General features: G+C 34.0%; 2 protein-coding genes across 2 annotated transcripts; one reads left to right on the top strand and one right to left on the bottom strand.

The window, feature by feature from the left end:
• Positions 1-3,403: 3,403 nt before the first annotated feature.
• On the top strand, positions 3,404-5,276 carry LOC144568421 (tRNA (guanine-N-7) methyltransferase). Its single transcript, XM_078318772.1, has 2 exons — positions 3,404-3,737; positions 4,573-5,276. Exons 1-2 carry the CDS (start codon positions 3,483-3,485, stop codon positions 5,032-5,034), a joined length of 717 nt encoding a protein of 238 aa, XP_078174898.1. The 5' UTR covers positions 3,404-3,482; the 3' UTR covers positions 5,035-5,276.
• A 120-nt stretch (positions 5,277-5,396) lies between these two features.
• EMB506 (Ankyrin repeat family protein) lies at positions 5,397-7,606 on the bottom strand. The gene is made up of 7 exons (XM_078318771.1): positions 7,268-7,606; positions 6,737-6,816; positions 6,510-6,608; positions 6,330-6,428; positions 6,155-6,253; positions 5,976-6,074; positions 5,397-5,889 (listed from the first exon to the last, which is right to left on the bottom strand). Exons 1-7 carry the CDS (start codon positions 7,578-7,580, stop codon positions 5,785-5,787), a joined length of 894 nt encoding a protein of 297 aa, XP_078174897.1. The 5' UTR covers positions 7,581-7,606; the 3' UTR covers positions 5,397-5,784.
• Between the last annotated feature and the right edge of the window lie 7,231 nt (positions 7,607-14,837).

Genomic DNA, 14,837 nt, shown 5'->3' with positions numbered 1-14,837 from the left:
AAAAATAAAAATGCTTAGATTCTGAGTTATTGATCCCGGTTCAAAAGTCACTTCTAGGTAATTCATAAAATATTGTGATCCTTCTAGTACATTTAATTTATGAAAAGTTGTATCTATTTTTGAAAAAAAAAAAAAAAATTTTAAGTTATTTAATGATTGTTATTCAAAAAGAATTCTCAAAATAGATACAACTTTTTATAAATTAAATGTCCTAGAAGGATCACAGTATTTTCTGGATTACCTAGAAGTGACTTTTGAACAGGGATCAATAACTCAGAATCTAAGCATTTTTATTTTTTTTCCAATAACACATAAAGAAATATATTAATTTTTCTTACAGCCACGAAAAATCTGACCTCAAAAATATTGATCCGGGTTATTTTTTGCAGTCTTTCTAATAAATCAAATGATATTATATTTCATCTATTTTCAAATAAATATATTCAATATTTCTAATATTTTAATACAAAAAATTAAAAAAATTAAAAAAATTTTGTTTTATAAAATTAAAAAAATGGTAAGATCGTATGGTCCCTACGGTCTGGAGAAATGCAATTTTGGAGACCGTAGGGACCATACAGTCCTTATGGTTTTTCAAAAAAAAAATCATCATATTAGTTTCCTAATTTTCGATTTATTAATTATGGTTTATGAAAAAAATTCATTAAATAGGAGTGGCAAAAAAATTCATAGTTCGTGATTCGATTTGAATTTGATTTGAGTTTAGTTCGATTTGAAATTAGTTCGTTCTGAAATAAATTAAATCAGTTCGGTTCAAATCTTATTCAAATCAAACTCAAACTGTATATAATTTGTTCGAAATTGATTCACGAACTATTTAGGTTCAAATCTCAAATAATATAACTTGGATTTAACCATTAATCTTTAATAATGTAGGAACCAAACTTATATCACAGCTCAAAATTGTTAATATAATGATAACTTACAATAAGAAAATGTTTCAGCAGTGTAACACATTAATAATGGAATAAGTTCCATTTGACTAGGTCCATGCCGTGATTTTAATCAATCCAGTAGCGTAAAAGGTAAGGAAATCTTGAACTGACCCATAATCCATTAGTGTGAATTCGTGAAAAGTAAAAGAAAACAGTATAAATTTTGTTCTGCGAGAAGAAAACTAATGCATAAACTACAGGTATAACTGGGGCTGCCAAAAAAATTTGTAGTTCGTAATTTGATTGACTTCGATTCAAAAAATATGTAGTTCGCAATTAATTTGATTCGAAATTAGTTTGACTCAAAACAAAGCGCGCAAACTCAGTTCGATTCGAATCTTATTCAAACTCAAACTAGGGTAAGTTCAATTCGGTTAGATTCATTGCCACCCTTAGCCTTACATCATCACAGATTTAACAGAATTGCATGCTAATAAACCTTTAACAACAAAGATAGAAAAACCAGGAAATCTAAATCCTAAACATAGTATAGTTGTTGCTAGGAATTGCAAAAAAATTCATAGTTCGTGATTCGATTTGAGTTTGATTTGAGTTTAATTCGATTTAAAATTAGTTTGTTCTGAAACAAATCAAATCAGGTCGGTTCAAATCTTATTCAAATCAAACTCAAACTGGATAAATTTGTTCGAAATTGATTCGCGGACTATTTAGGTTCGAATCTCAAATAATGTAACTAATGGATTCAACTATTAATCTTTAATAATGTAGGAACCAAACTCATATCACGACTCAAAATTGTTAATATAATGGTAACTTATAATAGAAAAATGTTTCAACAACATAATAAATTAACAATAGAATAAGTTTCATTTGACTAGGTACATGCCGTGATTTGAATCAATCCAGCAACGTAAAAGGTAAGGAAGTCTTGAACTAGCCCATAATCCATTAGTGTGAATTCGTGAAAGGTAAAATGAAACTGTGTGAATTTTGTTCCGCGAGAAGAAAAATAATACATAAACTACCAGTATAACTATGGCTGCCAAAGAAAATTGTATTTCGTAATTCAATTGATTTCGATTCGAAAAATTAATAGTTTGCAATTAATTAGATCCGAAATTAGTTCGATTTGAATCTTATTTAAACTCAAACTCAAACTAGAGTAAGTTCAATTCGGTTTGATTCGTTTACAGCCCTAACTTGTTGCCTTTTTAATTAGGGGGAATTTCACGAATACCCCTCAAAAACTTCAAAATTACATATATTCCCCTCTAAACTTTGAAATTACGTATTTGCCTCTCTAAACATAAAAAAACTCACAAATTTATCATTTTATTGTCTTTTATATTAAAACTCATTTTAAATTTACAAAATACCTATTTTACTCTTCATTAAAAACACAAAACGACCATCGGGCTGAAATTTGAATTTGAAGAGTTACTTTACTGTCCGATCAACACGCATCGCATTAAGATACGTGTGTGTTGCTTAAATATGTGTGCGCATTCTTTTCAAGATTCGTGTTGATGTAGCACGCAAGAATCTTAAAGCATTTTCAATCCGCACACATCGCATTAAGATATGTGCACTTCATTTCAATATACTTGCGTGTTCCCTTTAAGATTCATGCAAATCCAACACGCACGGATCTTAAAACAGTTCAGACGGTAGAGAAACCCTTCAGATTCAAATTTGAGTCCGATGAGCATTTTACGATTTTAATAAAGTGTAAAATGGGCATTTTATAAATTTAGATTGAGTTTTAATATAACAGACAATAAAATGGGTAAATTTGTGAAGTTTTGAAGTTTAAAGAGGGAATACATAATTTTGAAGTTTAGAGGGAGAAATACGTAATTTTGAAGTTTAGAGGGAGAAATACGTAATTTTGAAGTTTTTGAGAGGTATACGTGAAATTCCCCCATTTAATTATGTAGTTTTTAAAAGTTGAGAAAAAAATAAGCAAGATATCCGCTGTAATAGCTGACAATAGTTAGGTCATAAACTCATAAGATATAGGCATAGCCAATGAGTTGTTGTCTCAGTAATATATCTAATTGTGGATTCTAATATTCAAGCTAGCCTACCTAAGTCTTTAATGCTTCAATTGTAAACTTCGGCAGAAATTAAGATGTACGCACATGCCCATCTGTATTACACCGTTCAAAAGGTTCCCCTGACGTAATTTCAAATTTGGATGGCGTAGCTTAGCTTGTTTATCTGCCGTAGGGACACTAAATTATTAGCCAGCATCTATTTAGAAATTTTATCACTACTCAAATTTTAAATAAATAAGGACCGGTAGGTTTAGATCGGACGAACTTGATCACTTTACAGCTCTTGCTCCGAAAGTTGTTGAGTCTGATGATCTTTAACCCATTCCTCTTTCTGAATGTCAGAATCGGGCCAGTCTGTTGGGCCGGGCTCTGAACAGCTAAACCAAAATAAAATTAAATGTAAGTACCCAGCCCAGAAACAGCAGTCCCGACACTTCTCTTCCGTCGTCTCGTCTCGTCTCGTCTCGTCTCAGTCTCGCGCAAATCAAAGTCAAGTGTAGGCGGTGCCATGTCGTCGGCGCGGCTGCCGAGAAAGCGTTTCTACAGAGCGAGAGCACACAGCAACCCTCTTAGCGACTCCCACTTCCCCGTTCCCATCTGCCCCTCCGAAGTCGATTACTCTTCTCACTACCCCCACTTCTTCCCCACTCCAAAGCCCAAGGTTCGATTTGCCGATGTCGGTTGCGGATTTGGCGGGATGCTCGTCTCCTTATCTCCTTTGTTCCCAGACACTCTTATGATCGGAATGGAGCTCAGGGACAAGGCATTCTTTCTTCTCTTTTCCTTCTTTTTTTCCAATTGACCACAAGTATATATTGTTAGTACCAAAACCCTACTAATTATTTTTTTAAGAAAAATATGAAAAATATGTAGCATGTATTAGAATTTAGAAGAATGTCATTCTTAAACATGCTACTTATTTTTAATATTTCTTAATAAAGGATCAAATGGGTACTTTAGACATTTAAAATGAATTTTAAAATAAAAGACGATAAAATGGGTAAATTTGTGGATTTTTTAAATTTAGTAGGGTAAATACGTGATTTTAGAGAGGTAAATACGTAATTTCAAGTTTTTGAGGGATATACATGAAATTCCCCTATTTTTTACAAGATGGCTAATGGTTCTTTGTTTTTTCAGCTGACAACAAGTATATATATAGTCAGTAGTAAACCCTACTGATTCCGCTAGCAAATAGTTTCCCCTCAATTTTTTACTTGTGTTAAACCCTAAACATTTCAAAGATGGTTAATTCAAGCAAAACTAACATGCCTGAATTTTTCGTGTGATCTTGGGCCCTCGGCCAATGGCTTCATAAACAAGATGCTATGCATGGAATTCAACTTGTGACCCCCTCTTGCCTTAGTTTAAACCCCCCATCCCCCCCCCCCCACCTTGCAAAATGAAGCAGCTCATCAGGTTCAGGGGTTAATTTTATTTCTTTTTACGAAAATGCTAAATGTTATTTCTCATCAGACACCCCTAACTATCACATGCAATTTGCAATCACCTCAAAAATATTTGAGTGTTATTTTCAAATACAGAAAATGCGGAACATAATGTGTTCAGAATTTTGATGAATATATATATGTGTGTAGGTGACAGAGTATGTCAAAGACAGGATAGAAGGGCTGAGAGCCACAAACCCAGGTCAATACAACAACATCTCAGTCGTCCGTACCAACTCCATGAAATACATACCAAACTACTTTGAGAAGGGCCAGCTTTCGAAAATGTTCTTTTTGTTTCCTGATCCGCATTTCAAGGAGAAGAACCACCGCCGGCGCGTGGTAAGCGTTCAGCTTCTCGACGAGTACGCATACGTGATGGAAGTGGGGGGGATTATATACACAGTGACCGACGTGGAGGAGTTGGGGGACTGGATGAAATCCTGCTTGGAAAAGCACCCGTTGTTTGAGGCAGTCGGAGAAGAGGAGATCAAGAAGGATCCTGTCGTGAAATTGCTGACATCAGCTACTGAGGAGGGGCAGAAGGTGGCGAGGAATGAAGGCCAGACTTTCATGGCGATTTATCGGCGCGTGACGTCGAAGGAAGATTAGCTTGTGACTTGTTGAATGCCCATATTTTTGAATTAGATTTACTGTTTGTTGTTACAGGTGTGCTTGCTGATGTAGGTTGGTTTTAGTGTTAATTTTGCCCTTTCTTCTTTATTGTTGTTTGAGTTTGTAGTTGAATAGCTGACTTGAATTTCGAGTCTGGAAATGTGGGTAGCTGCACATCCAATTTTGTTGGTGTCAATTTGCTAATGCTATTTATTTTATATAAAAATCACCTGATACTATTATTGATGTAAATTTTTGCTATCCAAGTCATGTAGAAAAGCAAAATAACGCATACAACAGCACTCTTGCACTTGGTACTGATTCACTTTGCTAAAATATTTTTTATTTATACAAAAAAAGGACCAGAAAAATCACAGCTGTACTAAAGTTACCAGAAGCTCTCATAATTTAGGCTACAGATGCACGAGTTAATTATAGAGGAAATAATGTTACTGAATCCCACATTTATATTGAATTACATTAATCATTTTGCTATCTGCCAGAGAAAAATGTCAAGCTCACTAACGATTTTGATATTAATTTATACCAGTCTGACTTCACTAGATTACTCCATATGCGTGATAGCGGCATTGCAATATCATTTTTCTGTAATGCTTGCTGCTCAGCTAACTAGGAAATCATTTTTAATTTCCTCCTTACTAATAAACTGTTCTTGCAATAGCATTTTTAATTTCCTCCTTAGCTAACTAGGAAATCATTTCAATTCTTTGTCTCTATCCAGTTGCATCATGGATCCCGGTTTGCTGGAACAAGCTTTAGAAGGCTTGTTAGATCGTAGGACTTGAAATCTTTACCATAACATAAGCTCAAATCTAAAGGTGTCTTGCCATCCTGTAATTATATAGCATATTTCTTAAAAGGAATTATCGCCCACTCCGAAAATAGGTAATAACAAAAATCAGAGTTCTCAAGTCAACCTGATTCCTTCTCGTTCTATCTGCACCATTGACTAGCAAAACTTTCGCTATATCTCGATTTCTGCCTTGAATGGCCAAATGCAGCGGTGTCCATCCCTCCTGTGTTAAACAAAGTTATAAGAAAGATCCAAGCTTTATAAGAAACAAAACCTAAGGTGTGTATTACATGTCAAACTTACGTTATCGGCAACATTGACATCAACTTTATACTTGATCAACAACTTAACGGTTTGCAAAGCGCCGACTTGAACAGCATAATGCAGCGGTGTGGCACCATCCTGAAACCATGATAAAAAATAATAAAGTTTTATAGACAAAGAGTGCCGAAATATAAGAAATTTTGTTTGTTCTCACTCTATCTCTGACATGGGGGTTTGCACGCTTTCTTAGAAGATGGCTAATTACAGCCTCCTTTTTGCCCATCACTGCCTTGTGTAAAGGAGTGACACCATCCTGTGTATAATGACATATGACCGTAAGGACTAGATACAATTTATGATTTGTTAATTAAAAGGAAAAGACAGAAAAGATTACCTTGTCAACAGAATTAATGTCAATGCCACTCTCAAGTAGTTTATCCATTAGCGGTATTTGGATTGCTAATGCAAAAGTGTGTAGTGGATTCCACTTTGGCTGTACTAGAAGAAAATGAACGATATAAATTAAATGTAGTGGTGCTTCAATTTAGCCTTTAATTTGGGCATTGTAATACAAGAGCTAGAAGCCTAGAACAGTATCGGATCTGTATAAAAATACTTTACCGTCGAGATTTTATTTAGATTGGGGGTTTTATTCATGTCCAAAATAGCCCTCTCTTCTGGCGTCAAGAGCTGCTCAACTTCTGCACAATCACACCGGAAAAAAAAGGGAATCGAGTCTCAGCCTTTTTAAAACAAAAGACACTGGTATTTATATTGAATTTCAAAAAAATTCTAGACCGTACTTAAATAACAACTCCTCTATTTTGTTTATATTTCCTGAATCTAGAACTCCTTTAACAGTCCATTTTCAACAACTGTATTACAGTATTTAGATTTAAATATAGAAAAACTCTAAAAAACACATCAACCCAGTAATATAGTTAGATTATGAAATCAATTTGAATCCGAATGCATTATTGGATGACAAAGAATACTAATGCACCTAAATTAAGCTTACCACAAATAAGATTACACAAAAGCTAGCACTGAAGCAGGTAACACATTGCTGCAGTGAATTAACGGGATAAACCCTGAACCTTAACTGTATTGCTTAAAAATAAAAATGTAAAAGAAGAATTGAGGAAAGAAAACCTCTAATAAGATCCTCTTCGTATGATGAACCAGCAGCACCGGTCTCAGAGCATCTATTATCGTGCTCCTTCTCTTCCTCTTGCTCTTGATCTTCAATCTCATCCTCTTCAGGCACGCTATCAAATCCATCGTTTGGCTCTTCCCCTGTAGAATTGGCACAGAAGATCCTTTTAGAGGAATTACGCAAGGTCGGCAGGGGAGATGGAGAAGAATAGAGTGAAGATGAGGGTTGAGGTAGGAAAGGAAGTGTGCCCCGAGCGAGAATGCAAAGTTGGGGAAGAAGTGGATATGTAATGTTTAGAGAAAGCGCCATTTTTTTTTTTAATAGAAGCGTCTGAGCTTTGTTGTAAGAAAGAAGAGGCGAGTCCGCGAGGATGAGGCGAATTCATAACAACTGAGGTATCTCAAATTTTGTTTTTCGATCTGGACCGTTGATCTCTGCTTTGGCATGAATATTGAAACGGCCCCGTGCATTACACATCGGCCTGGATTCTGATCGGACGGTTCAGATCCAAACTCAAAATTTGAGTTACTTAAGGGATACGGATTCGGATGACGCGAAGCAGCTGATGGAGTGAGTCTGTCTGTACGACTGTGTCTGTATTCTTTCTTTCTCTTGATAGAAAACTAGGGATTGGGTTGGGCTTGGTCGAATTGATAGGTTTAATTATGCAAAACAATACCGCAATTTATAAATTCTAAATTTGTCACAATTCTCATGTCAACTTTAATATGAAATTTTAGATTACTTTGGTCCATAGTCATGATCTTTCAGAGAAACACAATCACGGTAACTTCGATAACTCTTCAGAGACCAGTAATTAGGTTTTACTTGTTCATTTTTACTTGCCTATAATTGAGTATTTCCTTATTTACAAAATATTGTCATACTTAATTGTGTTCTCCATAGATCAGTAGCATAATTGTATTATTACCAAACTTCATATAATTTAGACCATCACTAAAACATAAAGTTATTAATATGCATTCTATACATTAAAGACCCAACTTCTCATTGCACATATTGAACCTGATAAATAATGCTTAATTTGATCACTTCATAAGGGATCTAATTAGATATTTGACAGTCTATATATGTTGTAATTAATTGAAATTAATTTCAACAATCCCACACTAAACGCTTATGTCAAAGTGCAGCTGAATCCTGATGTGTTAATTTATGTCTAACGTTTCGACTTTCATTGTTCAAGATCTCATTATAAGAAGCAAATAGTATCTAAAGCATAAAGATTATCCAAAACATATTGAAAACCAGAAGCAACCAAATTGAAGTTTTGATACAAACCAAACTTTTCATCTCCAAATAAACAAGTAAAGCCTAATTTGTCCAATGCAGAAACATAAATTAAGTTCCGCCTAAAAGACGGTACAACAAAAGTATCAAACAAATCCAAATACAATCCAGTTTTCAAAAGTAATCTAAAATGCCTATAGCTTCAACTTATGCCTTATTTTCATCACCCACATAGATGTATCTTTCACCATCACTTGGCTTCCGGTAATTTCGGCAACCCTGCATAGGCATAGAAATGTGAATAGTTGCACCCAAATATATCCACCATGTGCCTATTGAAACTGAAACTGCATTAACTTATGTACAAACAAATGAAAAATTAGTACCTTTCTTGACACGCCATGCGTGATAATTGGTACAATCTTTCTTCACATGCCCTTCAAATCCACAGAAGAAACAACCCTTCTTCCTTTCTTTATTCGACTCCGATCCGGTAACTGGTTTCTTGTCTTTAATGGGCATTTTCTACGAACTTGTAGTTGCACCATCTGAATTGGTCTTACGTTTCTGTTTCTCTTTTCCCTTAGAGAAGCAATGTTTGCGCTTTCGCTCTTGTCCGACTTCGACATCTCTTTCTCCTGAACATAGTGCGAGATGAGTTCATTAATTGTTCATGAGTCCTTATGATAGTTGTAACTCACCTTGAACTATCCAAATGAGACAGGAAGAGAGTTAAGGGCCAAATAAACTAGCATATCATCCAATATATCTAGCTTATGTCCCTTCAATTTTGAAGCGGTATGCATCATTTCAAGAATGTACTCCCTGATAATGCTCTTACCATTGTACTTAATTGTGTATAGTTTGTTTAAAATAATGTTTATTTCAGTCTTCTCATTCCTAATGAACTTCTTGTTGGCTTGTGCTATAATCTACTTGTCTGTTTGACTACATTTGCAAAACATATATAAATTGCATTTTACAGTTTTCCTTCTTGAGACATTGTGCAGGTTCATGACAACTGAAGATTCAATAATTACATACCAAGGATGAATAAATAAATTATAATACAACATCAAGGATGTAATCATGAAGCACAAGACATTGGACAGCAGAAGCATCATCTCAAGATTAAGGATATTTAATATGTAAAATTGATAATATAAGCTTAAGAATGACCTAAGTGAGGCCTACCATTGCAACGATACAGGAACCATTGCAACAGAATAAATAAATCATCAGCTGAGTCTGTGAAAAAAATAGTTTAAATTGATCAGAACCGTCACCTGACAATTGGTATTCCAAATATTACCGTTGAGAGAACCATTGCAACGGTCAATCTACCGTTGCCAACTGAATCCACCGTTATGATTCCCTCAATCCAAACATGTTCAAATTAACCTACCGTTGTAACAGTCCCTGTACCGTTGCAATGGTCAATGCCACTTAATTTATTTTTATCAGCTCTCTATAAATATAACTTATACCACGGTTTGGAAAACAACTCTAGCCGCCTCCAACTTCAATATTTTGTATTCTTAGATCTAGAGAAAGTTGTTATTGCTTGTGCACTCAAACTTTAATACTCACAATCAATCTCAAGTTTATTTAATCAATACAACAACTCCTAGAGTGATCCTGCGAGATCAAATCAACTATTACCTTTAGCCTTGTTGATCACCTTGTAATCCTTGAGCCTTTTGTTGCTCGAATTGTTATCTTTGAGCCTTTAGTACTCGTGAGCCGATTTCGTGCTCGGACCGTGTGACTTTCCAAAAGATTGTAAGGGCTCATCGGTTCCACCTTATATTCTTTTCTCATTAGATAAAGAAAGGCGAGGCATCTCGAAGATCGCGAACCCCAGAGACATAGGCGTTAGTACCAAACTCCGTAAACAACTCTCATGTCAAGTGTCTCTAAACTCTACTCTTTATTTTATTGTTTATTAATTTAGTTTAGAACCAAGTTATTCTAGTTTTCGCCAATAATAACTCTAAGACACACTAGGGACTTATAACTTAGATTAAAAGTTTAAAAATGCCCTATTCACCCCCCCCCCCCCTCCCCAAGTGCCTTTGGGACCAACACCTCTGCTCAAGTTCCTTAAGATAGTCTTTAACAAGAGTGGAATCAGAAACTGATCCCCTAAAACTTTGAGGAATGGTCTTTTGCATGACCTGGAGACAAGAGATTTGACCTCATCTTCTGTGCATGTGCAGTTTGTTCCTTTTTAGAACTAGTAGCAACAAGCAAAAGTGGTTTAGCCTCCTGCAACGCTATGTCCAAATCAAGGCACCCAAGGATAATCTCAAGATTATCTTTCCAATCCTTGTAATTAGAACCTGTCAGCATCAGAATATTATTGATGCTGACTGTAAGATCAATAATTTTTGCTGAAAAATATTCACAAAGAACGAATCATTATGACCAAATCATAATAAATCAAAAATCAAAATAAGGCATATTCCATCAACTAAGTATCTTCGAACAATGAGTGCTCTTTGGAGTCAATCATTATTCTAAGATAAATAGGTGTAGCAATTGAATATAACAGTCCATTTGATGTCAATTAGTCAACATTCCTTTGGACCAATTAACTAATTATATCCAAAACTTAATAACTATTTTCCATTCATTACCATAAGCATACACATACAATACTTGATTATTGTTTTTCTTTTGGAACCAGTCAAATAACCAAATATCATATGTATATCTTCTGTGTATAAATTGGTAAATGAGTAACGCCGGTATGAGAGCTTACTTTGACATGATGATACCTTTATCAATAATTTTTAAAATATATCTTAATCTGAAACCTTCATAATAATTTAATATTATCCAAAAAATAAAAAAAATATATATCAAAATTTGGCTTAACCGAATAAGCAAATTATTGACCTAATCGGATGATGTCTGTTGGCTTAATTAACAGATTTGTAGTTGATGACTTAATCGAATAACCAAAATTATTGCATCCTATGTTGTGGTCAAAATAATGGCAGCGGAATACTAAATTGTTAAATACAAATCTTTTGGGTGCTAACAAATACAAATCAGAACAACTCATAATTCGGAACAAATCATAATCCGAAAATTTCCCAAAAATAAGACACAGGAATCATAAATATTTATTGGCTTGGTCCAATGATTGATTGCAAAAATGGAGTGACGCAAATGATTTTGACTATGATTCGAATATCGTGATTAATTTGAATCATAAAACCAAAACAGAGTAGCGCCACAAAACTTGAAAACAGAGTTATGCCTCTAACTTAAAACAAAAAAAAAAAATAATTAATTTCCAAAATCTTTAACAAAAATTGATTGTGTAGAAATTAACCGGTTCAACTAGAGTAGGCTCTGATACTAATTGATAGGTCTAATTATGCAAAATCATACCGCAATTCATAAACCTTAGATTTGCCATGATTCTCTAGTGAACTCTAATATAAAATTTTAAATTACCTTGATCCATAGCCATGATCTTTCAGAGATACACAATCACCGTTAATCACCGGAAGCCTCTAGATTTCCAAGTAATTTCTCTCAAGTCCGATGGAGAGAGCGAGAGAGGCGGCAGCACTCTATTCTACACAAGGAGAGATACCCCGAATCGCAAGTTCTTTACCAAAAATCCCTTCTCAATCACTTAAGATCAATATCTGTTCTTTTAGAGAGAGAGATGAAGAGACATAAAAGAGAGGAGTAACGTAATTAGAGAGAGAAATAAGAGATCCCTTCGGGAAAAGACACTTTTGTATTTCAAGAAGTGATATGTAGTCTATTTCTTTATTAGATCCTTAGCAGGTCTAAATTCAGAACTTGTCTATAATTGAGTATTTTCTTATTTACAAAATATTGTCATATTTAATTGTATTTTTCAAAAATCAATAATATAATTGTATTATTACCAAACTTTATATAATTTAGGCCATCACTAAATCATAAAGTTATTAATACACATTCTATGATTAAAGGCCCCACTTCTCATGATACATATTGAACTTGATAAATAATAATTAATTTGAACACTTCATAACGAGTTTAATTAGATATTTGACAGTATATTATTCAATATATATTTATATCACTATAAACACATATATGTTGTAATTAATTGAAATTAATTCCAACAGGTCAGCCTGTGCTCCGAGCTGTTAGTTGTTCGATGCTTAAGGCAGCTAATTTTTTTGAGGAAAAATATGGGTGAAGTCCAAATTTCATTAATGCTAGCGGTTACAGAGATTGTTCTCACATGATTTAAAAAGTGAAATGTGAAAAAGTTGCTCAAAACAGGTGAGCTATAAGCAAATAAGAAAAACCAAAAAAATGAAAATAAAGATAAAATAAAACAATTTATTTTGCAGAAAAATAAAATAAAGCTGAGTTTAAATCTTTTGTTGCCAGAAGCATGTGGTTCCAGTAGCAAACATGCACATCTTCCTGTCTCCTCTTCATTTCGTACCAATACGGTACCGAACTGGTTATTCATGCATAAAAAACTGATCCGACTCCCTTTTCTTTACCAGTAAAAGCATTTCCTTTTCTGACAATGCTTAATGCAGCTAATTAAATTGATGAACTTAATTAAGGGCAATTCATTGACTTACAACCCAAAAACTATTTACATATATAAAAAGAGTAGGGTTTAAAATGACTGTTTTCGTGTTCATCTATTTTCAAAATACAAACAAGCAATCCGAACCGTCCAATATGATCTCCATATTTTGAAGACCAAATTTTATACTTTTAAATAAAAAATATTATTCTTGTAGATATGCACAAATTTATTATTTTTGAACCATCCAAAAAACAGTGAATATGTACCTATCTAAAGAAATAGTAAACTATTTCCGAAAAGTATAAAGTTTGTTCTCCAAACACATTTTAATATGGAGATTATGTTGAACATTCAAAACTACAAATTATTTATTGGAATTTTGAAAACAAAGATGAGAATATGGAGGCAAAAATGAGATACAAAATCAATGAGACATCTTAACTCTATTTATATAAAAAAAATCCACAATTATATATTATATCACCAAGTAGTAAATAAAAAACGTGACAAAAAGCTCTCATTTTTAATTTCTTCTCTACTGCCCTCGTTCCATTTTCTCATTCCTTTTCTTATCTCCTCTAATTGCAAATTTATCTTTAAGATCACTCGCCTTCCTGCTATGATGGAACAAATCTTTAATTTCATTCAAAAAAAATTGCCATCAAAATTTTGTCGATTCTCGTGTGGCTTTGTATTCTTTAGCTTTTTCCTGTACAATATTTTTAAACAGAGATGGTTAATCTTAGTGAGAATGATAAAAACCATACTCTCAGAATTGGAGTCTCTTCAGTCGTCCAAGATGATTTATATTTTTTTGTTCGTGTTTCTTAATTTCAAAACCTGTAAAATAAACCATAATGATGTTTTGATGAAGTGTCAGTATCCCCGAAGTCTTCAAAAGATTATCTTAGGACTCAACTCAAAATTGTTCAAACTCAATATAATCCAATAGTCACACATACAATGACTTGAATGAAAGATGCATAGACGGATAAATGTGTAATCATTCACTAGATACATTAAGTGGAAGAGATACGACACTAGAGATACTTTGAACTGTCCAACACAACAAGAATGAGACACTTTTCGGGAGGGTTCTGGTATATTTTTTTGGAAAAATAGGCATAAGCCCTTCCATTAGAATAATATGCAAAATACAAAGGTTCAAAAACATAAAAGAGTTTGCAAGTAAAAAGGAAAGTTTAGCCCAAACAAACTCCAGGAACTAACTAAGTGCACCTATCCTTAGGCATTAACAGAGGGCCACTCACAGAAGGGAAGACCTCATTTATAACATAGAATAGTTCATGCTCAGAAAATAAAGGTAAAATGCATAACAGCCAAGAACAGGGGCAGTAATTCATGCATTCATCAGAACAGGTACCAGTGGTACATGTGGCATAGGTGGCATAAGAGCAAGCACACGGGAGAGGGATTGTAGAGGCACCATATCCAAGTCTTCGGGCATCCACTCATCAGTAAATGGCCTCACAGTCCATTTTTTGTATCATGTCCAATAATCCAACAAAGAGCATATAAGTAAAAGCATATTTCTAATTGTAGGTAAAGGAGTATTATCAAAACAGATAGCATTTCGTGTTCGCCAAATACACCAACATATGGCACTAAGCACCATCAACATAGCTTATTTTTGTTTAGGGTTTAAAGTGTGAGCTAAATGAAGGATTTGTTCTAAAGAAGTCCAATCTCCATAGAAGTTTTAGAATTTGCCCATCCAGAATCAAATTTGT

Source organism: Carex rostrata, chromosome 17 (genome assembly GCF_964058835.1).
Source record: "Carex rostrata chromosome 17, lpCarRost1.2, whole genome shotgun sequence".
NCBI lineage: Eukaryota > Viridiplantae > Streptophyta > Magnoliopsida > Poales > Cyperaceae > Carex > Carex rostrata.
The sequence above is the reverse complement of the archived record's forward strand: the minus strand, read 5'-3'. Positions and strand labels throughout refer to the sequence as shown.

Excerpts from the sequence above, each read along its gene's own strand:
- LOC144568421 (XM_078318772.1), top strand. The coding sequence starts at position 3,483 with ATGTCGTCGGCGCGGCTGCCGAGAAAGCGTTTCTACAGAGCGAGAGCA. Across the intron at positions 3,738-4,572 it reads GAATGGAGCTCAGGGACAAG|GTGACAGAGTATGTCAAAGA; the intron begins GCATTCTTTCTT and ends ATATGTGTGTAG.
- EMB506 (XM_078318771.1), bottom strand. The coding sequence starts at position 7,580 with ATGGCGCTTTCTCTAAACATTACATATCCACTTCTTCCCCAACTTTGC. Across the intron at positions 6,609-6,736 it reads ATCTAAATAAAATCTCGACG|CCAAAGTGGAATCCACTACA; the intron begins GTAAAGTATTTT and ends CTTCTAGTACAG. Across the intron at positions 6,254-6,329 it reads ACCCCCATGTCAGAGATAGA|GATGGTGCCACACCGCTGCA; the intron begins GTGAGAACAAAC and ends TCATGGTTTCAG.